This window comes from Mus caroli, unplaced genomic scaffold (assembly GCF_978045245.1).
Source record: "Mus caroli unplaced genomic scaffold, Mus_caroli_1 scaffold_7, whole genome shotgun sequence".
Classification (NCBI taxonomy): domain Eukaryota; kingdom Metazoa; phylum Chordata; class Mammalia; order Rodentia; family Muridae; genus Mus; species Mus caroli.
Genome location: NW_028227262.1, coordinates 78,399,652 through 78,427,333, shown reverse-complemented (window position 1 = coordinate 78,427,333; position 27,682 = coordinate 78,399,652). Strand labels below are relative to the sequence as shown.

At 43.8% G+C, this 27,682-nt stretch overlaps 1 protein-coding gene and 1 non-coding gene across 3 annotated transcripts in view; both read left to right on the top strand.

The window, feature by feature from the left end:
- Positions 1-291: 291 nt before the first annotated feature.
- The window catches only part of Eif2ak3 (eukaryotic translation initiation factor 2 alpha kinase 3), a 59,583-nt gene continuing 32,192 nt past the window's right edge, over positions 292-27,682 (top strand). For both annotated transcript variants that reach the window (XM_021164678.3, XM_021164677.3), the window contains exons 1-2: positions 292-794; positions 14,515-14,644. In XM_021164678.3, coding sequence (XP_021020337.2) covers positions 499-794; positions 14,515-14,644 — 426 coding nt within the window. In that variant the 5' untranslated portion in view covers positions 292-498. The remainder of the gene's footprint in view (positions 795-14,514; positions 14,645-27,682) is intronic.
- On the top strand, positions 11,722-11,857 carry LOC115031372 (small nucleolar RNA SNORA5). The gene has a single exon (XR_003837013.1). It is a non-coding gene; the product is annotated as a small nucleolar RNA SNORA5 (small nucleolar RNA).

Sequence of the window (27,682 nt, the reverse complement as noted above, 5' to 3'; positions counted from 1 at the left end):
CCACCAATAATCTCCAAGCTTTTCCCAGCGCCTCACTTTGAGGGGCGAAGCCAATCGGGGAATGGACCAATCCGTTCCAGAGATGGCATTAGGGAACTGGAATGATTCACCAATCGCCTAAGAAGACTCTGGGGAGGGGCATTTCTCATTGGCTGTCGTTCCCGGAAAAGGGCCGGACTGCCACAGGGAAAACTACAATTTGATTGGTAGGTATAATGTTGACAACAAGGAACGCGTCTGCCTGGCTCGGAGTGGCAAGGCGCGCAACCAATCGCAGAGCAGACGCACGGAACTCTCGCTCAATGGGCGATGTCTGCACAAGGCTGTCACTCAGGTGGCAGTGGCTGAGACGTGGCCGGGCAGCTCTGCTGCTGCGGCGCGAAGTCGAGAGGCGGCGGGGTCCGCGGCGCGCGCTCGCAGTGCTCCGAGGCTCCGAGCGGCGAGACGGGCGGGCGCCGACGGCAGGGTCTCCATGCCTGCGTGTGGGGCGGGCCGCTGATGGAGCGCGCCACCCGGCCCGGGCCGCGCGCGCCGCTGCTGCTTCTGTTCCTGCTGCTGGGCTGCGCGGCGGAGATCTCGGCGGTCGCGCCCGCCCGCAGTTTGCTTGCTCCCGCGTCGGATACAGTGTTTGGCTTAGGGGCAGCGGCCGCCCCGACTTCGGCCGCGCGGGTGCCTGCGGTGGCAACGGCCGAAGTGACCGTGGAGGACGCCGAGGCATTGCCGGCTGCCGCTGGCGAACAGGAGTCACGCGCGACGGAGCCCGATGACGACGTGGAACTGCGGCCTCGCGGCAGGTGAGAGGTTGGGAACTAGGGTCGGGGCACCTCTCAGGGATGCGAGTGACTGCGGACAAAGCAGAGAGCCGCGACACCTTCCTGCCCCACTCTGAGCGCCTGCCTGGTCCTGGCTGTGGGAGGGCAACAGCATCTTCAAAGGAGGATGAGGGATGCCTGGAGAATGCAACACCCGGCTTAGGGAAGAAAGTCACTTCCCCGCTTTCATTGTTTTCGGGCTTTAACCATATGCACTTTACACTCCCACTCCCAAATACTTGACTCGTTCTGTCCTGATTCTGTTGCGACAGGTAAAACGACTTTCAAAAGAGATGCCTACATTTATCCTTCAAATACAAGTCTGTTGTGGCTCCTGGTCGAGGGTTTTGATTTTCTGTTTCTCTAATTGAGATCTGCGGGAACACCTGCATCAGAATTACCAGGGGGATGCTGGTTAAATGGACAGTTTTCTAGGCTCCGCCCCGGTTTTACTAAACCAGACCTTTTCTGGGTAAGAACCTGGAATCTGCGTGTTGAACAAGCACTCTCGAGAGCTTCCGAACATACTTAGAGTTTAAAGTTTAAGGAGTGTGGTTGGGTTCTTTTATCCTAGCAGCTTTGTGATATTTAAAGGGGGTTAGCATAGTTTATTTCAGTTGGATTTCTTAGCCTTATAAACATACAAATTCAAGAGGAGTTTTAAAGCAATTTTCAAAGTCTGCACGGAATGTAAAATACTTTAATAAAGTATTTTTCAGATAGCATGTGAGGAGAAAGTGGCACTATTTAATAGAAAGAATGCTAAAAGAGCATTAGGTAAATTAAGAGCTGCATCTAAATTAGAACATTTCTAAGTTTGTACCATAGTAGTTATAGATTATAAAAAGTATCAGAACCTTGATCTAGGTACCCAGTGATTACCAGAATTAAACAGGGCAAGCCATAAAATTCTCCATACACCATTTGAATAGTTATATTTAAGAATGTTTAAGTAATAAAGAATATGATTTCATCTATTTGCAAATGTATGAACTCTTCCTAGATGAGTGAAACAGCTGTGTAGAGTAAATTACACGAAGTAGAGAGAACTATTCTGTTTTCCTTAGAACACACACCTTCAGCAGCAGGGACTTTCTAAAGCTGAGCAGAACCCAAGGTTCACTGGGGTTATCCCTGGGGTTATGGAGGTAGAGCAGGAAGCCTCTGCTCTTGGAAGGAATACGCAGTCCAGCAATCAGGATGAAGCAGAAGGTCCTAACTGTAGGGCGGTTCAAATGAACAGTAGAAAGCAGTACAAAGGAACTGTCGTGGGTGATGCACAGTTTGCTGGTGTATGCTGTGTAAGGCAAGGGATGAGGTAGGTTTATAGATAAGAAATGGCTGTGACAGAATGATTTGGTTCTTAAAAATGGGTAGAATTCTGATAGATGGTGGACTTAAGACAGCAAGAAGAATGAGGGTTAGCAATTATATTGAGACCATTTTGGGGTGCGTGTGTGTGTGTGTGTGTGTGTGTGTGTATTCCTAGCCTAACAGCATTATCACTTGGAAGCACGTTAGACCTCCAGAGTCAAGTACCTCCCAACCTACCAAGCACCTGCCTTGTAATAGATCACTGTGCGATTTATATACACATTAGTCTGAGAATTCTTAACCTTGAATGGTCAGGTCTATTTCTCTAGCTACAAGGTTTACTGAAACAAGGTAAAGATACTAGTAGTATATTCCATTAATGGGACTAATATGAGAGATAGTTGAAGCAAAATCTTAGTTCCTAGCAAGTTCTCATCTCTTGATACAGCTGTATAAAGATCAAGAGTTGGTGGCCAGAAAATGATAGCAAACAGGAACATCAAGAGGTTTAGAGAATCTGGGAAGAAAAGGTAAGGGATGTTGGTCCTGATGCCTCATAAGTGTAGCTCATCCAGATTGATGCTTGCCAGGAAGATGGACATGAAAGACTTCAGCTAAAGGGAAGGCAGACAGATAGCTACAGTTATAAAGCAGAGAAGGTGGCCACAAGAAAGCCCCAGGAAATCTTACAGAAAGCAGCAACATAGCTGACTAGGTTGGAGTACAGGGCAGAGTCTGGAAATTTTTGGTGATGAGCACAGTTAACAGTTTCATTGAACCAAGGAAGTAAGTTGCAAAGGGTAAGGATTACCGTCTTTCTGAGGATCACTCCAGTCTTTCCTCTCTGGTAGTTTACCAGGAGGGAGCCTGTATGGACAGGTTGGAAATGAAAGGAAGGAAGGATAAGATACACACAGAGAAGCTCTGGGAGGTAGGAGGCTTGCTGTGAGATCTGAGTTACAAAGGGCAGCAAAGGATCTGCTTGTCAATCAGGAGGACCACTTTCCTCCTGCTCAGACACAAGTGAAAATAGAGGAGGTGTGTTGGGAGGAGAGAGTGTGTGATCCCTGTAGTGTGGAGTCCGTAGACTGTGAATGAGTGAGAAGCCATGGGGAAGCGGATCCACAGGAGCTAAGTAGTCAGCGTTTTACCCGAGTGCTCTTCACAAGCCAAAAATCTGAAAATATTAGTTCCATAATAATAGAACAATATCCTGTTTGTTTCAAGGGGAGGGCTAGAGGGGCAGAGCTGAGTTAACCAAGCGTTGATTACAAACAGCTGTGAAGAACTATGAAGCTTGCAGAAGGGGGTGAGGGGTGGCTGCATTTTTGTGCCAAGTCTTTTGATGCTTAGCCTTAGCAAGATAGGAGATTCAATTCTCTCTTGTGATTGGCTTTCATCCACCTTACCTGGTGCCTGCATGTTCACTGTGTCTCAGGCATGTGACTGGCTGGATAAACACCCCTTTTCCAAAAATGTAAACTTGTTTTCCTAGTAGCAGTCTCAGAAAGTTTTCTTCTAAACTTTAGACTGGTAAATGGTATTTCCCCACCCCACCCCCCACTGAGAAAATTAGGAAGAAAGCCTCAGTCACACACTTAACTAAAATGGATACTGTTGTGTTACCAACTCTACTTCCAACACCTGTTAACAAATTGCCAAGTGTTACTCAGGGTTCCTGCAGTAGGTTAGGCCTGCAATGCTGTTACTTGCTTCCTGCAGTGAGTTTGGCCTGCAAAATGTTGTTTGCTTCCTGAAGTGGGTTGGGCCCAGGGAAGTGTTACCTGGGGTTTCTGCAGTGGATCGTTTATCTTCACACTGAAGACATGTTGAAGTTATAAAGAACTAATTTAGTCTTGCTTGTCACACTCATTGCAAAGTGTATTTCCTTTTTCCTTGCTCGGTCTCTATACTTCCTAACAAAAGAATTACTAAAGTTGACATTTCCTGGTATCTTGATACACTGTGCACCTGCTGACAGAAGTTTTTGGCTTGAAATAACATTAAACATTTTTTTGCAAATATAAGATGATTTAATTCCTCTTTATTTCTCTTTCATTTGTCTTTTCCCAGACTGAGCTGATAGGAACCAAAGGTGCAGAAAGCTGGTTTCCTCAGATGTTCAAATTCATAATCTTTTGTTTGTTGTCTTAAACCCCACTGGGCCTTTATATAATATAGCATCTCCAAATACTGTGTTGAAAGAGAGCATTGTTAGCCATGCAGGCCTGTCAGGGTTCACTCTTCCCACTGTGGACCCTGGAGGTTAACCAAAAACGTGATTTAAAGAAGAACTTAAATGTAACTTTGCAAACAAGTTACTGCCAAGCTAAACTTACTTGGGGCCAGTAAATGGACTGTCTTTCCTCTCTGTAGTTTCCTTCGACTTGACTGATGCCTAGACTGAATATCTGTGACAGTGACTAGGCTGTCCTTTATCTGACCTCAGCTCTGTGTGTTCGTTTTACCAAAGGGACCTGTCTGTCAGTTGCTGTGAGCAGTCATTAGAACATGGCTCCTCGATACCTGGCATCTCCACCTGTTTTTATCTTTTCCTTTCTTTCTTTTTTTTAATGAAAGCGGTATACATATATATTATATGAACCTATCTATACAAATTGTTTTAAAACGTTTTGGGGGACCATTGGTAGCGTAAAAGAGGCCCAAAGGTGAATCCAAAACACCAAGCAAACAAAGAAAGAAAACCTACAGAAGACTACAGTAACAAATGGTAGAGAACTTGTAAGTTACAGGAGTAAATATGTAGTTTTAAACTATCCTGTTCTATTTGTGAGTAAAACTTTTGAGTAAATTGTTTTATTGTATAATATGGAAATATCTTTTTATTTTCTTCAAGTAGCCCAGGTTGGCCATGAACTCATGATCTTCTGGCTTCCACCATCTAATACTGGGCCTTTTGCTCTTGAGCCTCCAGATTCCCTATTGGCAGGATTATAGGCATCTGCCACCATTGTTTGGAAAATGTGTCCATCTTTAAAAGGACTCTCTGTTACTCTTGTTTCCTGTAAATTTGCTTAAGCTTCTTCAAGGTCTAGCTGATATCCCCAAGCAATTGAGTGAAGTTGACAGCGTTAGGCATTACATTTGTTTTCATTTGAGGCCTGGCTGTTCTTAGGATATGCTTAAATACAGGAAGCTTGGATAGATAGCTTCTTTAGTAGATGAGGACCAGGAAGTCAAAGCCAGACAGCACTAGTTGTTTGTTTGTTTGTTTGTTTGTTTATGAGAACACACACTTCCTCTATTGAAAGTGTGTTTTGGTAGAAAATTCTTGGCCCCAAAACATATATATCAAATCACATTCTCATGTTTGTGAAGTATGCTTACTAGAAGGAAATAAATAGAAAATATTAAACTAAGCAGTTGTTAATCTGTAATTATTCAATCCAGATAATGCCCTCCGTCACCTGTTAGACTGTTCACAGGAGATAAGACTCCTTTGAAGGAGTTTAGCATCTACCAGAATCCAGCAAACCTAACGGTCTGTGGGTAGATATTCTGAGCAACTTAATCAGAGCCAGGGCTTCTTTAAAATTCAATCAGAGCCGAGGCAATCTGTGCATTCATTTGGCCTCGGGTCATTTCTGTTAAATTGAGGGCGTAATCAAAGTGGTTACAAGATAAATGACACCTTGATGACATTTCTGGAAGAAAAAAGGCTGCATATTATAGTAGAATAATAGGCAGATTTAGAGTTGATAGACTAATAGGGTTGAGAAGCCTGCCCTGTGCTTACCGAGACAAGTTCCATTTCTTTGCATCTTCCTCAGCCTCCCTGCCTGTATGATGTGGACAATGCCTTTACATCATGTATTTACTTTGTGTAATAAACATTTCTTTATTTTACAAGGCTAGGTACTGAGAGTAGAGAGAAGCTCAGGGTCTAGCAGAAAAAAACTCTGTTTACTTGAATTAACTAGATTATGGAGATAGTCAGGCATCCTTATAATGGCATGAAGGCAAAGAGATTGAGAGTGTCACTGTCATATAATTAAGTCCTTAAATTAAATAAGTGTCAGGGTAAGAGTCTCAGTGGTTGAGAACACTTGCTGTTCTTGCAGAACTCCCAGGTTTGGTTCCCAGCACCTAAATGGTGGCTCACAACCATCCATAGCTCTAGTTCCAGGTGATCTGAAGCCCTCTTCTGACCTCCAGGGGCACCAGGCATGTTTATGTGGTGCACACACATTCATGCAGGCAGAATAAAATAGAATATTTCTGTCAAAGAAATGTCAAAGGCCAGAGAAATGGTTCAGTAGGTAAGATGCCTTGCCACAGAGCCTGACGATTATACTTGATCTCTGGAATCCAGATGAGGTGGCACATATGAAATCCTTGCATTCTTACATCGAGATGGGATGGGAGACAGGAGAGTTACCCAGATACTTGTAGGTCAGCTAGCCTGGAATGCAGTGTCTTGAAGAAACAAGGGAGATCCTGTCCCAAAAATAAGGTGGAAGGAAAGAGCTGATTCCCAAAGTTGTCTTGTGATAGCCATATGCACATGCATGTGTATCCTCTCTCTCTCTCTCTCTCTCTCTCTCTCTCTCTCTCTCTCTCACACACACACACACACACACACACATTAATAAAAATTTTAATTTAAAAAAGCAGTTCTCTCGGGCACAATAGGCAACAGAATCACACAAGCAAGGGCACAGTGTGGGTTTACAGTGAATTTAACAAGATTTCTAAGCCTGAGCTCCCAGATCACTATGGATCTGCATAGTGATCTTTGAGATCTGGTGGGAATCTATGGGCTATAGAATTTTTAAATAATGTAATGGAATGAGACATTTAATAAAACACTAATTAAGAAGCCAAGCCAGATATAGTATATGTACCTATAATCCCAGCACTCAGAGGCAGAAGGACCAGGCATTTAGGGCCATCCTCTGCCATATACAGAGGCTATAAAACAGACAAGATAGACACAAAAGGGTGAATTTCTTTGCTTTGAACTCAAATTATGTCAAAGCTTAGAAAGTAACTATAGTTATTGCTTTCTAGAAACCCTTAATATTTAGATTAGTTTTAATTATTTTCTTTCTTTTTTTTTTTTTAAGATTTATCTATTTATTTATCATATGTAGTACACTGAAACTGTTTTCACACACCCTGGAAGAGGCCATCAGATCTCATTACCGATGGTTGTGAACCCACTCTGTGGTTGCCGGGATTTGAACTTAGGGCCTTCAGAAGAGCAGTCAGTGCTCTTAACCACTGAGCCATCTCTCCAGCCCTTTAATTATTTTCTTAAAGCTGGGAACAATGCAGGCTACCAAGATGGGTCAGCAGTGAAGGGGCTTGCCACCAACCCTGACTACATGATCTCTATTCCTAGAACCCACTTGGTGAAAGGAGAGAACCAACTTGTGTAAATTAACTTCTGACCTCTACAGTTAAGATCTTGGCACACATAGGCCCAAACAAAATAAATATTAAAAAAAAAAATAGTCTTAAGCACTTAGCAAATGAAATATTTGCAGACAGAGTGAAAATTGAATGAACAAAGGAACCTTGTTGAAAGGCTGGAAACCCCTGGGGGGGGGTGTGCCTGTTGTCATGGATTGGGAGAGGTGTGAGGAGAGGGGATTCAAGCTTGGCAGAAGAAAGTACACAGGAGCCAAACTGCAAAGCAGTTGGCACAGCAGAGAAGTTCATCAGAGCTCTCGTCAGGAAGCAAGCTCCTCAGAAAAGCAAAGAAATGGTCCAGGGCCAGAAGATACCTCAAGAGAGGCTTTTGAGATGTTTTGATGAACAACGAGTCTGTTCTAGGGCCAGGGCAGAAACAAATGTAAAGGCAGCTTCGGAAATAGAATCAAGAGTTCATAGCAGGGCTGGCGAGATGGCTCAGCAGGTAAGAGCACTGACTGATCTTCTGAAGGTCCTGAGTTCAAATCCCAGCAACCACATGGTGGCTCACAACCACCCATAATGAGATCTGATGCCCTCTTCTAGCGTGTCTGAAGTCAGCTACAGTGTATTTATATATAATAATAAATAAATATTAAAAAAATAAAAAAAAGAGTTCATAGCTGTGATTTTAATGTCTCAAGAGGGTGAGAAAGCAGGTGGTGATATCTGCGTTACATGTATGATTGCAAAGTGTTTCATTGTGAGGAGAGAAGTGGGAGGAAGACATTGGGTAAGAAGAGGTTTGGCTTTCTGAATGCCTGATAAGGGGTGGAACCTACTGCTGAGCTATGGTAAAAGGGATGGCAAACCATAGGTACCATGAAGGTTTGTTTGGAGAGAAAACTGTAGGCTTTGGTTTTCCAGGAAGAGCATGCAGTACAAACAGAAAGTACTTGCTAGGAAGAGATGAAGGCTGTGGGAATGACAGATGAGAGTGTACAAAACTGGTTCTCCAGGAAGCAGGGACCTCTGTGGGACCCTTGATAAGGGGGATGGAACACTGTGAAACCCTTCCTGGAGGTAGCTGGGGAGATCTGGGACAGTGCTCACTGGGAATCCCAAACATGCTCTGCTATACTGAAGAAGTTGCAAAGCAGGTGGTGGTGGCGCATGCCTTTAGTCCCAGCACTTGGGAGACAGAGGCGGGCGAATTTCTGAGTTGAAGGCCAGCCTGGTCTACAGAGTGAGTTCCAGAACAGCCAGGGCTACACAGAGAAGCCCTGTCTTGAAAAACCAAAAAAAAAAAAAAAAAAAAAAAAAAGGAAGAAGAAGAAGCAGCAGCAGCAGCGCTTTCAGAAGTGGATCCAGATCATGTTCTAAGGAGTCATGATTTCTTTGCCGCCTCTGTTGCAAGCCATTTGGCACATCTGAGCTTAGTGGTCAGTTTGGGTTATATTGATCTGGATGAAATAACAGGCAGCTCACAATTGCCTGTTAACTTCAGGTCCAGGGGTTACACCAACTTCTCCTGGCCTCCACAAGCGCCACAAACATATAACCTACACATACAAAACAAACAGACACACATACTACACATAAATAAAAATAAGTCTTTTTGTGGGACAAAGGGTAGGGAGCAGGAATCTGGGTCTCTCTGTAGCCTTGGCTGGCCTCAAACTCAACCGAGGTCTGCCTGCTTCCCAAGTGCTAGGATTAAAGGCATGCACCACTAAGCCCAGCTAAAAATAAATTTTGTTTTTTTGGTTTTTTTTTTTTTTCAAAAAAAGTTTTTAAATAAAATGGAGAGCAACCAAGGAAGACACCAGATGTCACCTTCAGACGTGCACAGGGGACACATATACATGCAAAATAAATATATAAATAAAAATTATAAAAGCTCAAGCTGGGTGAAACTGAGGAGAATAAAGGCAGAGCCATGGAGATCTGTACTGGGTCTGACTCCCAGGCGCTACCTGCGAATTCTTTCATTCTTGAATAAGTTAAGGGTTTTCATCATGTTTGAAGTAGTGCATTCATGGGAAGATAAATGCCTTTCTCTTCTCCCTCTTTTCCTCCCTCTGTCCCATGCCTGTGTCACCTCTGTCCCCTTGTTATCCCTGCACTTGGCTTGTAGCAGAGTCTGGCTGCTTGCTTGCTGCTTTCACAGTCAGGGGCAGCGAGCATGCATCTCGTGACTATAATTGGGTGATCTACAGACCCTCATGTCTACACTGTCCCAGTGATGCATCTTAATTCCAGCTGTAGCATGAGGAAGGAGCCAAAGTGAGCACTCCTAGTATGTGACAGCCACCTTGTCACACACCCCAGCCTATAACACAGAACGTTTGATACGGTTTGGTTTGGCTTGGTTTTGTAACACTCACAGAGCACCCATGAGGCTGGGGTGAGGCTCTCTTGACCTTAGTAGTTCTAGACCAGCTTGGACAATAGGTAGAAAGTTTAAAAGGAACTAGACTGGTCCTTTTCTGTGGGTTGTCATCTGAAGTTATGTGGCAAGATCTTTATTTTCACAAATTAAAGACTTAGGACTTCAAAGTTTAAAATAAGAAAATTAACACATAATTTGGCAATTACACTTATCTTATGTATTTTTGGGTTTTTAAAGACAGGATTTTTACTATGTAGCCCAGGCTGGCCTTAAAACTTGGTATGTTGCCCAGGCTGGTTTTCTGGAGATCGCTCTGTCTTCTGAGTGCTGGGACCATGGGTGTGCCAAGATACCTTACAGATTGTACTGCGAGAGACTTCAGATAGGGTTATGTTAACTTAGTCCCCTGACCAACTCATAGCTTTGCTTTGTGCATATTGTATATCAATACAAATGCACAAACCACACAAACCAGGAACGTAGTTACATATATTTGGAATTGGCATGGCCTTTTTAAAAGATTTAAAGCTTTTATCTGTTTGTTTGTTTGTTTGTTTGTTTTGTGTGTATGTGCTTCTGCACTGTGTGCTTGAGCACCCACGTTTGAAGATCAGTGGCAACCTTCAGGAGTTAACTCTCCCCATAACCATAAAATCAAACTCAGGGTGTTGGGCAGATCATAAGCATCTTTACAGCTGAGCCCACCACACCCATGCAAGGTTTTTTTTTTTTTTTTTTTTTTTTTTTTTTTGCTGTGTATTGATACCATACTTTTATTATCTGGTAATGAACATAATTTCTTTGCTGTTGTAAATTATGGAGAACTTAATGTGCATGTTCAGTTTTCTCTATGGTAGTTTCACTCTCAGGGTATATGTCCAGAAATCATATAGCTCTGTTTTATTGTAATCCTATTGTTTTTTTTTTAATTTTTAATATTTTTTGTTGTTGTTGTTGCTGTTTTTTATCTAAGTATACTGTTACTGACTTCAGAGACACCAGAAGAGGGTGTCAGATCCCATTACAGATGGTTGTCAGCCATCATGTGGTTGCTGGGAATTGAACTCAGGACCTCTGGAAGAGCAGCCAGTGCTCTTAACCGCTGAGCCATCTCTCCAGCCCCCAATTTTTAATATTTTTATTACGTATTTTCCTCAATTACATTTCCAATGCTATCCCAAAAGTCCCCCATACCCTCCCCACCACTTCCAATGCTATCCCAAAAGTCCCCCATACCCTCCCCACCACTTCCCTACGCACCCATTCCCATTTTTTTTGCCCTGGCGTTCCCCTGTATTGGGGCATATAAAGTTTGCAAGTCCAATGGGCCTCTCTTTCCAGTGATGGCCGACTAGGCCATCTTTTGATACATATGCAGCTAGAGTCAAGAGCTCTGGGGTACTGGTTAGTTCATAATGTTGTTGCACCTATAGGGTTGCAGATCCCTTTAGCTCCTTGGGTACTTTCTCTAGCTCCTCCATTGGGAGCCCCGTGCAAGGGTTTTAAAGCTGGCAGATAAGCCCAGGGAATTCCTGGTGTTCAACCAGGAATTGAGAACAGTTGAGCTGAAACCAGTGTTTAACTCTTTCATCCAGTGTACAATTTATAGATTCTGCTGTGTATCTCGGATGTATGACCCATGCAAAAGAGACACTAACAGTGAGAAACATCATTCTGTTTGAACATGTGGCAGACTCAGAGAGTCGTCTTGACTTTGGATGTATCAACTTTGATTAGCCAAGAAGCCTGTTAGATAACTTCATTATAAGACAGACATGTGTGTCGAGGGGAGAGGCCTAAAGCCAGAGATAAAAAATTGGGAATTTCTGCAGTCAAGTCAAATTCAGTTCCTATCCTCTCATGATGGGAGCTGGCCCAAATGGCTGCCACAGCAAGTTCTGCTGCTCATGGGCCCTGTGTCCCCAGCCCTGGGACCTAGGGATAAGTTTGGTTGCAGACATTGCATGAAAAAAAAAAAAAAAAGAAAGAAAGAAAAGAAAAGGGAATTGCCAACACAGATGTGTGTTTGAAGCTATGAGACTGGCTGGGATCACCAAAGTAGTTAAGCCTAGGGAGAGGCCATTTAAGTGACTGGAAAGATAAAGAGGAACCAGAAAATGGTACTGAGAAAGAGGATCATAGACGAGTGAAGAAATATTTTTCTTCATTTTCAAAATTTTTATAACTACATCCCCCTGTTCCCTTTTCTCCCTCCAGTTCTGCACTTCCCCCCCCCCACACACACACACAAACATACAACCCAAATATGTAAATACAGCCTGTCCAGTTCATATAAAGTTCGTTCTGGGTGTCAGGGCTGACCACCTTCGTATTGGATAGTCACATGCAGGGGTGAGAGAGCTCTTCCCACTCTTCAGCAGTCCCCAGTTGCTAGTGGCTTTTTCTTTAGGGTTGAAATCGTTAGAGCTCTCCCCCTTCCGTGTGTCATATCCACTGTTGTCATCCTGTGCAGGTCTTGTTTAGGCAGCCCTGTTGATGAGACTTCAGGGGTGTAGCTTCTCTGATATTTCTAGAGACACAATTTCACAACACACTTCCTGTTCCTCAGATTCTTACAAACTTGCCACTTCTTTTTGTTTGTTTGTTTTTGTTTTTTGAGACAAGGTTCCTCTGTATAGCCTTGGCTGTCCTGAAACTCACTTTGTAGACCAGGCTGGCCTTGAACTCAGAAATCCGCCTGCCTCTGCCTCCCATGTGCTAGGATTAAAGGCATGCGCCACCACCTCCCGGCAACTTGCCACTTCTTCTGAAATAATTCCTGAGCCTTAGGAGTTACAGTATAGATGTAGTGCTTAGAACTAGGTACCACATGGTCCCATGATCTCCTGTCCTCTGCATTTTAATTGGTTGTGGTTTTCTGCAATGGTCTCTGCCTGTTGGGTGGGGGTAGGCAGGCTGTGGTGGCACAGGCTTTTAATCCCAGTTGGATCTCTGAGTTCAAAGCCATTCTGGTCTACAAATTGAGTTTCAGGACATCCAGGGCTACACAAAGAAACCCCGTCTTGAGAAAAAGAAAAAAAAATTAGGAAAATAACCTGGTGTGGTGACACATACTTTTAGTCCCAGTATTCAGGAAAGAGAAGCAGGTGGGTCTCTGAGTTTGAGACTGTCCAAGTCTATGTAACCAGTTCCTGGACAACCAGGGCTCTATGGCCACTTAGAGAGACCCTGCCTCCATAAGCAAACAAACAAACAAATTAGGAAATATGCTATCTTAGGAACCACATACAGAATATGTTTCAAGAGTCGGGGTAGGGGAAAGTGTTGTTGGGATGGATACGTAAAGAATAAAAGTTAAAAAGAAAAAAAAGTATGTTTCTAAAAGTATAGGACTGGCCCTGAGTGTCCTTGTGAAGTCAGTAGCGAATCCAGTAAGAACTGCCTTAGTACTGTGGGAGTTTGGTTGTAACCAAACCAAGAAGTAAGTAAGGGATTGGAGGGTAGGTATAAGAGAGTAGTTGGTTTGCTTGATTGTTTTTGCTTAACTTAGTATTGGGACTTTCAGGGTTCTTTGAGAGGGGGCTATGAAACAGAGACTTTCTGTGCAGCCCAAGTTGATCTTAAGCTCTGAATTCTGCCCCTGCCTTCTTGATGCTGGGAATATAGACTTATCCACCAGGCCTAGCTCATTCTGATTTTAAGTTGGAGGGAATTACAGCAGATTGAATCCTAGGTTTGTTTGTTGGGGGGGTCAAAGAAGAGGAAGCGAGCAGGAGGGAGAAGGGCTGGTGGTTGTGACATGCTTGAATGTGGCCCTGATAGAGTCAGGGGTCTGACAGGAGGGGCTGGTGCAAGGTAGACACAGTAAAACTCAGAGAACTGAGGCGAAGTATGTAAGGTCACCAGCAGCTAAACTCTTCCAGGAATAAGCTAGTTTCCTTTGTGAGGGTCAGCACAGGACCACTAGGAGCGGTGATGGATGGGACAGTCTGGTCCTAATAATTTTGAGGGAGAAGTGGAAGAAAATGAGCCAGAAGTAGTAAAGAGATAAAAACCTGGTAGTCAAAGAGTAATGGTAGCGGAATGTCCTTTCTTCCATAGGGAAGCAGTATTCTTAGAGTAAGTTCCGGGAAAGCAAGCATCAGAGTGAATGTTTAGGGAGGGGCCAGGGCTCAGCCAATAAAGGTTTACTGTATAAGCATGAGGACCCAGGTAAAAACCTGGTGTGGTCATGCACTACTACTGTAATCCAAGACCCCGGGGAGGCAGAGTCAGGGAGAGCCCTGTGGCTCAGGCCTCCACACAGATGTACATATGTGCACATACAAGAAAGTTCGGGGGAAGGAGGGATGGATCTCAGGAGGTGGGGAATGGGAAGAGGAGAGGATTCAGCGGAGATGTTCCCATCTTCATGGTGGTGAGGATGTGGAAGGAAGGGAGACCTAGGAGTTGGGAGCTTTTTATCAGAGACTTGAGCAGATAAAGGGCGTAATGAAGTTAATTGTCCTGCTCTAGAGAGAGATGGGTGGCAAAACCGTAAATGTTGAGGGGCAGTGGACTCCCCACTTTCTTACTGATAGAACCAAGTTTCTTTCAGTGGTGACATAAGTGCAAGGTGTCTTGGATGGCTTTCTAACTTGGTTCATTTTTCATCTACAGGTCCTTGGTAATCATTAGCACTTTAGATGGACGAATCGCTGCACTGGATGCCGAGAATGATGGGAAGAAGCAGTGGGATTTGGACGTGGGGTCTGGTTCCTTGGTTTCATCTAGCCTCAGCAAGCCAGAGGTAAGGATAGTCAAGTTGTAGTGAGAATCGCTGCTGTGTCTTGTGAGGCTCGAGCGTAGCGCCTCACGTAGAGACTTCGAACAGTCACTTCACCTGTCTGTAAAATGGGGTGGATGACAGCACCCACTTCTTAGGATCGCTGTAGGCATTAAATGTGTTAATCATATCAGTAACTGAGGAACTGTGTCCGCTGTATTGTATAGCACATTATCTGATGGATAACTTGATCATCTTTTCTTATGATCATCATAGGATCTCCAAGGAGTAACAATTATTGAAAATTTCTAGTTAGAAATCCATGTTGCAGAATTCTATGCTTTCTTATTCTCTACATTTTTTTAAGTCTTGTACATCCTAATTTTCTTTTTTATATGGTCCAAACCAAGTCACTTAAAAATGGGTGTGTGTGTGTGTGTGTGTAATTGGAGTGGAGGAGATGGAGGGGAGAGGACCCAGGCACATAGGCACACATGTGCCAGGTTGCACATGTGGAGGTTGTAGGTCAGCCTTGTGGAGTCAGTTCTCTCCTTCCACCATGGGTTCTCGGGACTGAAGTCCAGTCACCAGATCAGGCCTGTGTGGCAAGCACTTTTACCCGCTGAATCATCTCAGCAGCCCTAAAGGCACCACATTTCAGTACACTTTATTAATTGTAGAACACGTGTCCTTCCTCGTTATGAGCTCTAGAATATGGAGAGCAGCAGATTCAGACCATGCTTCTAAAACTACTCCGTCTCTGTCCCTTAGCAGTGAGTTCTTCCTCAGTGAGGAATGGCCCACCCCAGTGCGATGGGATGGAGAGAGGATACAAGAGGGGCCTTGAGGAAACAAGCCTATTTTTCAGTATTTAATTTGCCTCTGGGGCGCCTCCTCCTTCTGAGCTTTAATCTGTAAGTAAATCTGTCTCTAGAGTTGCGGCAGCTGACTTGCAGTCAGTCACCTGTCTCCTCCCACATCAGTCCTCCCTGAGTGTGGACACTCTCACAGTAGTCGTCTCTTACAAAGCTCACTAGCCATTGTCAAGCTGGGAAGAGACAAACTCGGACATGAGGGGTTTAAGAACAACATATTAACGCTGTGGACGTGGGCACTAGTTACACCGTTCCCAGCCTCCCTTCTGTAACCACACTTCCTGTGTCCTCCAGCAAGCACAGCCTGCAACATCCTGCAATCTCCACACATTCCAGCGCTAGACCTGGAGCAGCGAGCAGTGTTTGTTATGCTCCGTTTTTTGTCACATGATACGCTGAAGTGTGTTTTGAGACTAGTGAGATTCTGTGGTTAAGAACACTAACACTAAGAACAAGTTGACTGTCTTTAAACTGAAATCAAGTTTTAAGAATGGTATTCAAGGGCTGGAGAGATGGCTCAGCCATTAAAGACTAGACTTACAACCAAACATGTAAGAACGGTATTCAGGCCTGGTGGTGGTGATGTGCACCTTTAATCTCATCACTCAGGAGGCAGAGACAGGCAGTTTGAGACTAGTCTGGTCTACAGAGCATGTTCCAGGACAGCCAGGGCTACACAGAGAAACCCTGTCTCAAAAGCCAAAAACAAAAGGAAAGGTATTCACATGATTAGCGTTACTCTCATTAAACATGTTTATTTGTGCTCTTCTAGAATCCTCCTTATTTTTAAACTTGCTGTGAAAGACGATCAGCAAATTGAGATCATAAACCCCTTACATCTGAGGTAATTTTAGTGTGTTGTGTGATTCAAAGCATGTGTGGATTTGTAAACAGAAAATCCACACATAAAATTGGGTGAGCTGCGTGGCGTGGCCAAGTGGAGAACAAACAGCTGTACTAACAAGTCCTGCCAGCCATGAGCAAGCGCTTAGGGTCATCTTCAGCTGCATAGCAGGTTTAAGGTTAACCAAAATATCCATGGGCCAGTGGGATGGCTCAGTGGGTAAAGCTGCTAGGATCCAAGTCTGACAGCCTGAGTTCAAACCCAGGGTCCACATGATGAAAAAAAAATGGACTCCCAAACATTGTCCTTTGACCTGCACATGCACCCTATGGCTGTAACTCATCCACCCACATGCACAAATAAGTCAATTAATAAATATAAAAATTTTTTTACGTTTTGTGTCTCTGTGCATGCACTCGAGCACACATGTGCACATTTATATGCATATCCAGAAGCCAGAAGAGGGTGTTGTATCTCCTGGAGCTGGAGTGGCAAGAGGTTGTGAGTCACTCACTCTGTGTGGGTGCTTAGGATCTGAACTCATCCTTGGTAAGAACAAGAAGTTCTTTTAATTGCTGAGCCATCTCTCTAGACCTCCAAAAATTAAAAGAGAGAAAGAGAGAGAGAGAGGGGTGGGGGGGATTGCTATACATTATCTAGTTTTTGATCATTTATGATGATAGCTTATATATCGTTATACATAGATATGTTAATGACATTGTTCTCAGTGTTATAATATATACTTGATGTTCCTTATCGTTGTCCTTCCAATGTTGGCAAGTCTATCCCATTGAAGATGTTGAAAATTGAACCTCGGCTGTGAGTTACTTGCAGTATGATAAAGACTCGCCTGGATGCAATGTGTGTGTCTGTCCTGGAGCCTTTTCTGTGTGTTCTGAAACAGTCTTATCTTACTAGGTATCCCAGGATAGCCTTGTATTGGTATCCTAGGATAGCCTTGTATTCATATCTTCTGCCTCAGCCTTCTGAGTGTTGGGTTTATAGGCATATAGCATCACACCCAGCTATATATCTCTTTCTATAATATTAAAATTAAAACAAATTGCACAGGTAGATGGATCTCTATGAGTTCCAAGGCCAACCTGGTCTACATGAGTTTTTAGGCCAGCTGGAGCTATACAGTAAGACTCTATATGGGAAGTAAAACAAGAGTGAGAAGGGGGAAAGGGAGGGGGGAGGAGAGAGACTTTCCAGAAGGTTTCCTAGTTAATAATAAGCCCAATGCATGATAGCACAACATGCTATCAGTATGAAAGAGGCACTCTTTTTACATATTTGCAAATCTCTCCCTCCCCCCACTTCCCTTTTGGGTTTTTCAAGGCAGGGTTTCTTTGTGTATCTCTGACTGGCCTTGAACTTAAAAAGATCTGCCTGTCTCTGCCTCTTAAGTGCTAGGATTAAAGGAGTGCACGCCACCACTGCTTGGTGACAACTAGATTTTTATAGTTGCTTTATTAAATATATTGCATTGTTGCCAGGTATGATGGCAAATGCCCATAGTCCCTGCATGAGGAAATAGAGGCCAGCCTTGGCTATATCATGACTTAAGGCCAGCCTGAAATATGAGACCTGTCTCAAAAAAAAAGAGAACAAACTAAAAGTATATTGTACTTTTGTTTCAATTATATGAAGAAAATTCGACCACATACATTGGTCATTTGGAGAAGGGAGGAATATTTTAGTGGCCTTTTGCTTTGGTTTGATACTGCCCCAGAACAAGTATCTGAAGGTCTGAATCTAAAGCAATTAATATTTTAAAGAATATTTTTTTATGTGTTGTTGGGTTTTTATTTTGTTTGTGTCAGGGTCTCAGCATGTGGCCCTAGCTGCCTTGAAACTTGCTGTGTATACCTGCTGACCTCAAACTCACAGAGATCTGCTTGCCTTTGCCTCTGGAGTGCTAGGTTTAAAGGCATGCACCACTCTGACCTTATTTTTATTTGTGTGTGTGTGCGCGCGCTCTTGTGTTCCTCATTTGTGCAGTGCTCAGAGAGGCCAGAAGAGAGTGTTGGATCCTTTGGACTGGAATCTGAGGTGCTTGTGAGCCGTCCAGTATGAATACTGGGAACTAAACCCCAGTCTTCTGCAAGAACAGCAAGTTCTCTTAACTGCTGAGCCGTCTCACCAGCTCTGGCAGTGAAAATGTTATACTCTAGTGCAGTAACATCCACTAGCCCATCTTGCCTTTTATAAAAACATCCATGGTTTTCTGACTTCCGTAGGAAATATAGACTATAAGTTATTAATACATAGTACATTGGAAAAAGATTCAGTTTGTCACTACCATCACTGATCTAATTAGAAACTGCTGGGTTGGGTTGGGTTGGGGTGGGTTGGGTTGGGTTGGGGTGGGTTGGGTTGGGTTGGGGTGGGTTGGGTTGGGTTGGGGTGGGTTGGGTTGGGTTGGGGTGGGTTGGGTTGGGGTTTTGGTGTTGGGATTGAGGGCTTTCCTGTATCCTATGCTAGGTTGCTACTGTGCTACCTACCTAGCCTTTAGACCTCCTTCTAAGTACTAGGAAACTGCAGGTTTACTCCTACAGACACAGCCGACCTTCTTTTCTAATTTTCACTTGAAAACTCAGATTTTATCACGAGTACTGTCGGCTTTTTTCTTTGATGTGAAAAGCCTACTTTGTTCTTACTGAGGAATTGTCTGGTGTTTCCCGAGCCTCATCTCCGTCGCTGGTTTCAGTTGATGAACAGAGTGAAGCTGCTAAACAGAGCAGACAATTCAGTCCACACAAGTGCTGCTCCTGAGCTGCCTCAGATGCACACAAGTGCTCAGCACACGCACGCCCTGGTTAGTCACAAGAGCAGGAAGAAGGTGGTACTGAGGGCCAAGGGCTAATAACATTTATCGTGGTTGTTGCTTCAAATATTTTTACTTCTCCGTCTGTTTCTCTTTGTCTCTGTTTCTCTGTGTGTGTCTCTCTCCCTCCCTCCCTCCATCCCTCTCTCCATCTTTCCTTATTCTCATTCTCTTTCCTCCCTGCCCTTCCTTCTTCAGGAGAGTCTTGCTGTGGAGTCCACTCTCTTCTAGAAGTTACAATCCTCCTGTTTCAGCCTCCAGAGTGTTAGTGTTACAGGTGTTTGCCACAGTGCCTGGCAAGCTCTTTAGTGCTAAGAATTAAATGTGAGGTCTTATACATGCTAGGCCTGTGCTCTACCCCTGGGCTTCATCCCCAGGATCATCAAGAACTGCTTCTTGTTGTTTGTTTGTTTGTTTTTGAAACAGGGTCTTATTATGAGACAGGGCTGGCCCTGAATTCAGAAATACACACCTGCCTCTGACAAGAACGTGTATGAGCCCAGAAACAGTGGTGCATGCCTGTAATCTCTGAATTCCAAAGGTGGACTCAGGAGAATAATGATTCTAGACCAGCCTGGGTCATACAGTGAGACTCTCTTAAGAAAACACAAACAAAGCCAGACCCCTGCACTTGGGGCAGAGTTTGGGAGACGTAAATCTAAGAGTTCAAGATCGTTGTTGGCTGCATCCAGGTGACTTCCAAACCAGCTTGGGTTACATGAAACCCTGCTTTAAAAAAGTAAGCAAAACAAACAGAAAAAACAAACAAACAAACAGAAAAACAACACTCACACAAAAAGCCGGCAAAGTAAATGTATTTGCTGTATGAATACGAGGATTTGCATTGGGATCTCCTGGCACGGGGTGAAAGCTGGTTTCATGGCTTAATCCTGGAATCTCGGTGCTGAGAAAGTGTAGTCTGGAGGACATCAAGACTTGCTGGTCAGCTACTCTTGCTTGATCAGTGAACTGTCTCGAACAGGAGGTCCAGAGTGATTGAAGGACATACTCAGCATTGACCTCTGACCTTCGCATGCACACATGTGTATACTCCTTCCCACCCCTCAAGCACACATATGCACGTAGCCCGTATGTACAAGCACTATGTTTTTATTAAAAGTACAAACTCATTAAACATTATACATCACAGTATGTAGGTTCAGATCCCATTGCATCCTGGATTGTTCTGATGTCGTGAACTTTTTCTGATCTGAAGGGGTCTATAAACCAGTGTGTGTCGTGTTGCTTTAGTTGTGTTTTGGCTGTGTCAGTGAAACTTCCTGGTGCACAAGGGAGAGTGACAGCTCCATGAGGAACGAATAGTGTGAATTATATTTAGAATTGCATGTGGCAGGAAGGCTCAGGTGCCTTGGGACACATCTCATTTGCCACTCCTTCCTGTTGACAGGGCACCCACAAAACTTCCTCAAAAGAATGTTGATCCGAAACCAACCTACAGCTGTGCGTCTGAGCGTGTGTTGGGATGACTGGGGAACCAGGTTCACTCTGGGAACTTTGATAGATTATGCTCCCTAGGAAATGAACCACTATTTTTGGACAATCAGTAGCTAAGACTTGTGTTTTAAAATTTTCAGAAGGACCTCCTGAGGTGAAATCTGATTTGCTTTTTCTTTGGTAATTGAAATATAGTTTCAACCTTGAAAAGGTATGGAGATTTGGCTATGGCTCCTTAATGACTGTCTTAAAATTTTACTTTAATAAATAACAATTCATTCTGTAGTGTGTTTTTTCTTTGGAGGTCTCTGGGCAGCCTTTGGACCACACTTACATCTAAATAGAATAAAGCTGTCACGGTAGATATTGGGTAAAGGCACTTGCTGCTAAACCTGAGAAACTTAAGTTTGATCCAAACCAATATGGTGACAGGAGAGAACCTCAAATTGTCCTCTGACCACCACCGTGTCATGGCACATGCATGCATGAGCATTCATGCTCTCTCGCACACACACAAAATAAATAAATGTAATTTTAAAACGAAATCTTGGTTGATGGGCTGGGCATGGTGGCACACTTTTCAATCCTAGCACTCAGGAAACAGAGGCAAACAAGATATCTGTGGGTTCAAGGCTAGCCTGGTCTACATAATGATATCTAGGCAAGCCAGGGCTAAATAGTGAGACCCTATCTCCATCAATCAGTCAATAACTAAGTTTCAATAGACTAAATGTTTTTGACTCTTATTTCTCTGTGTCTTGGGGCACGCATTTATTTATTTATTTGCATGCAGGCAATCTGACTTTTAGTTAGGATGCCTTTATGAAGACCATTTCAAGCGTGTACTTGTCTGCAGCTAACTTGTACTTAGATGGCTGCTTTCATCTTGGACTTTAAACACAGCATGCTACTTTCTGGTTTTGCACTATGTCTGCCTCCCTTTTCCCCCTAAAAAGAGCAAACAACTCTATTGTTAGTCTATACTTACTTTGAACTTAAGAGTTTTATTTTATTTTAAGCATGGTTATCCCCAGGAGACGAGCATTTCTGTTTCAAACAGGTGCATACACAGACAGGTGCATAAACAGCAGACAGCAATGAAATGCTGCTATTGGTGGAGAAAAGTGTGTTCCCAGCCCTCCTTCACCCTGGTCAGCACAGGGGCTTCCTGCCTCAGCCGTACAGTAGCAGGATTACCGGCATGCACCACCACACTGGTCTGCTGAAACACCTTTGAACAGAAGGACCTAGAGCTGGCCATGGTGGCACACACCTATAATCCTAGCACTTGAGAAGCTGAGACAGTTGGATTGTTAGTTTGAAGCCAGCGTAGGTTGCATGAATGAGATCCTATCACCCAACACAGGAAAGCGGGTGTGTGTGCACACCCACATGTATAGTGTGTGCACACCCACATACATGTATACTGTGTGCACACCCACATGTATAGTGTGTGCACACCCACATGTATAGTGTGTGCACACCCACATGTATAGTGTGTGCACACCCACATGTATAGTGTGCCATTCATAGTTACTAACTCTGATTTGTTCACAAACATGACATTCATAGAAATTGTGTTGCTTTATTAGAACTCAGTTGGGCATGGGTGGGGCATAGCTATAATCTCAGAATTTGATTCAAGGTCAACCTGGACTACACAGTGAGACCCTAACCCCTCTCTCCTCAGAAAAAGAAAGCAAGCTGCAGTCTTTCTCTCTTTTCTGCTAGAAACTGAACTTAGGCTGAGAAGAGGGAACCACAGTGATGAAAATGCCTCTCTGAGATTGTTCTGGAGGCAGAGATGGGAGTCGTTTTCCTAGTGATTGATATGAGAGGGCTCTGTCCATTGGGGTGGTGCTGCCTCTAAGCAGTGGTCCAGGCATATATAATAAAAGCAGGCTGAGCAAGCCAGTAAATAGCATTCCTCATGTCCTCTGCTTCAGTCCTGCCTCTGTGTTCCACCAGTGATGGAGTATGACCTGAAATAAACTTCTCCAAATTGCTTTTGATAATGGTGATTCCTCACAGCAAGAAAAAAGTAACTTAGACAGACTTTATGAACAGGGAAGGCCTATGCTACTGTGTCCTTTGCAATCTCTGAAATGTTGTCTAATTCAGGGCTAAAGAGAAACCTCACTAGATAAGATCACTGGCTGCTCTTGTAGAGGGACCCAGGTTTGGTTTCTAGCCTTTAACTCTAGTTACAGGATATCTTCTGGCATCCATGGGCACTGGGCACACATATGGTGCATATACATACATGCAAATACTCAAACACATAAAAATAAATAAATCTTTAAAGATTATCTAATTTATACTAAAAGATGCCCAAGTCATTTAAATTAATTGTGTATGTGTGTGGATGAGACACAGAGAAAGACAGAGAGAGATGGGGCTGGGGGCTCTCAGCCTGGAACACATGTATTCCTGGCTGGCCTCCACCTCTTCACCCTCCTTTCTCAGTCTTCCAAATGCCGGGGTTACAGGCATGCACCAGTGTGCCTGGCGCACATTTCTTTTGGTTTGAACATTAAAAGGTGCTTTTTGAATCAGCTAAGTCATCAGCTGTGAAGTCCGTTCTGAAGAGTAACTGTCAATTTTGCAGCAAGCCAGTATCTAAATGATTGCTTAATTGCTTTTCATTATAGAAATGAAACTGGTTTGATTTAATTTTTATTAATTTCTTAGTGTGGCCGAAAGCAATCTATGAACTAAACTAATTTATTCTAGCACGAGTGCTGCCAAATGAGAAATTGAGATTACTCCACAGCTGCTGTTTAGGAAACGGGGTTCTCCGTGTGCATGGTTTTTCTATTTTATGTGTTGACTAGTTGTGTGTGTATGTGTGTGTGTGTGTGTGCATGTGTGAGAGAGAGAGAGAGAGTGTGTATATGTGTATTTTAGTGCGTGTGTGTGTGTGTGTGTGTGTGTGTGTGTTTGTGATGTGGGGAAGGGAGGTTTCACTTGCCACAACACTCTTGTGGAGGTCAGGGACAGCTCTGTGTAGTCAGTTCTCTCCTTTCACTTGATATAGGCTCCAGGCTTGACCTCTGGGTATCAGGCAGGCAGGGTCTTGCCCACTGAGCTGTCCCTGGGCCCCTTCTCTTCATTTTCTTTGTTTTGTTTTCTTTTTTAATTTTTATTTTTATTAGATATTTTCTTTATTTACATTTCAAATTTTATCCCCTTTCCTCATTTCCCTTCCAAAACCCCCCCTATCTCATTCCCCTTCCTCCTGTTCACTAACCCACCTACTCCCGCCTCCCTGTCCTGGCATTTCCCTACACTGGGGCATTGAGCCTTCACAGGTCCAAGGGCCTCTCCTCCCATTGATGTCCGACAAGGCCATCCTGTGCTACATATGCGGCTGGAGCCTTGAGTCCCTCCTTGTGTACTCCTTGGTTGGTGATTTAGTCCATGGGAGCTCGGTGGGGGGGTGGGGGTGGGGTACTGGCTAGTTCATATTGTTGTTCCTCCTATGGGGCTGCAAACCCCTTCAGTTCCTTGGGTCCTTTCTCTGACCTCTTCATTTTCTTTTGAGCATGTCACTTTGGGTGTGTCCTAGTAACTGGATGCGTCAGAAGCTCTCAAGCCCCTCTTGCAGGAACTTCAGCTCCTGTTAGCTGTGAAGCCCCTCGTCATCTGTGAGGCACTGTCCTTAGGGATTCCTTAGTAACCTTATTCGTATTTCCCCCATCAGTAATTTTGGCATTTAAGGGGAAATACAGACTGTTTCTATATACAACAATGTTGGGGCTTCTTTTTGTTAAGTCACAAATAATAAAGGGTGCAGTCACTTGTTCATCTGGTAGTGGAGTCAGTGGTTTATTTTAGTTAGAAATTGACATTTTTGGCTGAGGATATAGCTCATTTGGTAGAGTGCACAATTCCCTGGGTTCAGTCACCACCCCCACATAAAACTGGCGTGGTAGCACAGGCTTGTAATACCAGGAGTGTGAAGGAGGAGAATCAAAGTTTAGCATCATCTTATATTACACATGTAGAGGATTCAAGGCCAGCCTGGACTACACGAGACACTTTCAACTTTTTAAAAAGTTCCCATTTTATGTCCTACACAGAGTACATCATCTTTTAAAAACTGAAATATTAAAAATATAATGTCTTGGCTCTATAGAGATGTGGCTCAGCGGGCTTCTCTTCCAGGGGACCTGGGTTTGAGTCCCAGCTCTGACATCTTAGCTGCCTGTAACTCAGTGAAGTTTAGAGCTTTAGGCAGAGCATCCCGCAGAACCTAAGGGCTCCCTACAATCCCTTCTTCTCAACACTCCATACATTTCAAACCCTTGAGTTCCCAAGACATTAAGACCTCTCTCCTTACAGGATGCTAAGGAAGTATTTGACTGTTTGGACCTTGTGTTTCCAGAGGAGAGATCTGAGCTGCACACAGAACAGTGTTAGTGTCCTAGGAACCAAGAACTTGGTCACCTTGAGAGTAGAGCAAGAGACAGCTGAAGATTAGACTTTTAGAATACAGTTTCTTAACATTGAGACTGGGACAGGCAGAAAAAACAGTATTCAGAGATGGGGCTGGTTTTATGGTTTTTCTGCATTCCTTTCAATGTCTTTAACTGCTGCTTGGTGTTAATGCATACTACTTTTTTTTTTTTTTTTACTTTATTTTTATTTATTTTTTGACCGGGTCTCATGTGTCCCAGGCTTGGGAACGTGAACTCACTGTGCTGTTGAGGATGGCCGTAACACCTAAGCCTCTGACCTCCGCCTCCTAACTGTGGTATTACAGGCATGCACTACCATACCAGTTTTCTGCAGTCCTGGGGATGGAGCCCACACTAGGCAAGCATTCTACCAACTGAATTACATCCACAGCCTCTACCTTAACTATTTTAAAATATAGATGTTTCACAGTTAGAGATACCTGGCCTATTTGGCAAATGTGTCTCTTGTAGACAACCCCCTTGATTTCTTAGAGTCTCTTTACAATTCTTATAGCAAAGAGAATGTCAAAATCCTTTCCATTTTGTTTATAGAGGGATTGGGGAAGCCTAAAAAGGAGGTGAAGGAGAGATGTGTAAGCCTGTTTATAACAAAAGAGCTTAGAGACTAGAAGAGGTGAACCTTTAAAAATAGTTACGGAAGAGGGGGAGAAAAACATTTAAAAAAAATAGTTATGGAAGGGCTGGCAGGATGGCTCAGGTGGTAAAGATACCTGCCACCAAGGCTGACAGCTGAGCTCAGTTCCTAGAACCCACAGGGTGAAAGAAGAGAACTGCTTCCTGAAGGTTGTCTTCCAACCTCATTCATGTATGCCTCTTCACTACAGTAAACATTGCTCTTTTACACAGACGGATGGACAGACAGACAGACAGACAGACATAGAAAGATAGATGAAATAGTTGTGGAATAATTATGAAAATCGGCAGAAATATGTCAGTGTAAGAAATGTAAGAAAGACAGGTCTCCCAGCAAGTATGTAGTGGCATGAGGGACCTGAGGAGTGGAGCCGGGTGAGGGGCAGAGCAGTCTGTCATGTGCCTTGGCTTCAGATGCAGCAAGCGGTGTGGCTAGTAAGGCCGCTGTTGTGGGCGGGCAGTGCCCAGCTTCCTGCTTCTGATGAACACTGTCCACCTATGTTGCCCCTCCCTAGGATCAGTGAGTTTCAGTCTTGGTTCCTGGCATCTTTGTTGTTGCTGTGCTGTGCTACAGGTGCCCCTACTGTGATGGAGGAGGGCAGGGGAGCGTTCCCCTGTCGTTAGTGCTCCAGGGGAACTGTTTTCACTGTTCTCTCTGTCACTGCTGGGAAGGTTCTCATCCTTGCCCCACTTTCTCTTCACCTTCCCATGTCATTCTTTCTCACCCACGCTACAGCCGGAACTTAAGTCTCTAGCTCTTCCCGTTGCTGTTTTACAGAGCAGACTGGCATCTCTAGGTCACGGGAGCCATTTTCATGCTTCGGTCACACTGTGCGTGAATTATTAGTGGATACAGCTTTGGGGATTTGATAATGGTTAATGTCTGAGACAATAGACAAAACAGTTGTGTATATGCATCTGGCTTTCAAAGCAGACTGAGAAAAAAATTAGAAAAATATAATAAGTGTAGAAGAAGCAAATACAGATTACAAACTGTTTAGGTGAATAATAGGATCATCAACTGACACTACAATGAAAAATTGATGGGGAACTTTTTAAGTGGCAAAATTGAGCTGACTCCCTAGAACTCACTGTTTGGTAGCCACATTATCAAAAGTGGGGCAGACAAATAATCTGCACCTTAGGACATAACACAGGGCTCTGCACGCATCTTATGTAGAGGCTCAGGTAGTAAATACCTTGGGCATCGAGGGATACATGGTCTCTGTTGCTGTTATAACAATGGTTGCAGTTATAGTGAGCTCTGCAGTTGCTGCTCAGAAGTGCTCATGGATATATGCAAATGATAGGATGTGTGAATGCATTATAATACTTCTCTTAATGAAACTGATCGGGCAAAATTTCGCCTGTGCAGTTCACAGTCTCCTAACACAATAGGAAGTAGTACCAGTTCTGAGGCACACAGCCCAGGACATGCATGGGTTAAAAGAAGTTGTTAAGGAATGTGTGAAGTCTGTAGGACATTGAATCCTCTCCAAAAAGGAGTGATTCTCTCTAGAGAGATGGCTCAGTGGCTGCTCTTGCAGAGGACCCCAGTTCAATTCCCAGCACACAGATGATGGCTCAAAGCTGTCTATAACTCAAGTTCCAGAGGTTCCACTACCATCTTCTGGCCTCCATGACCGCCAGGCATACATATTGTACACAGACATAAGCTCAGGTAAAGGGCCCATACATGTAAAGTAAAACAATAAATATATAAACTTTTAATTTAAGAAAAGGGATCTGAAAGAAGCCCCTTCTGTGGTGTGAGGAATCAGATAGAATGTATGTATATGGACTCCCTTTATAAAGTTAATCTTTGGGACTACCTGAGATGTGAACTCTTGCGTTCTTATGAACCATCTGGCCAAGTGTCAGTAGTTATTGGAAATCAATACACGAGGGCTGCCGCACTGGCCTCATTACATTTCAGACGTTCAG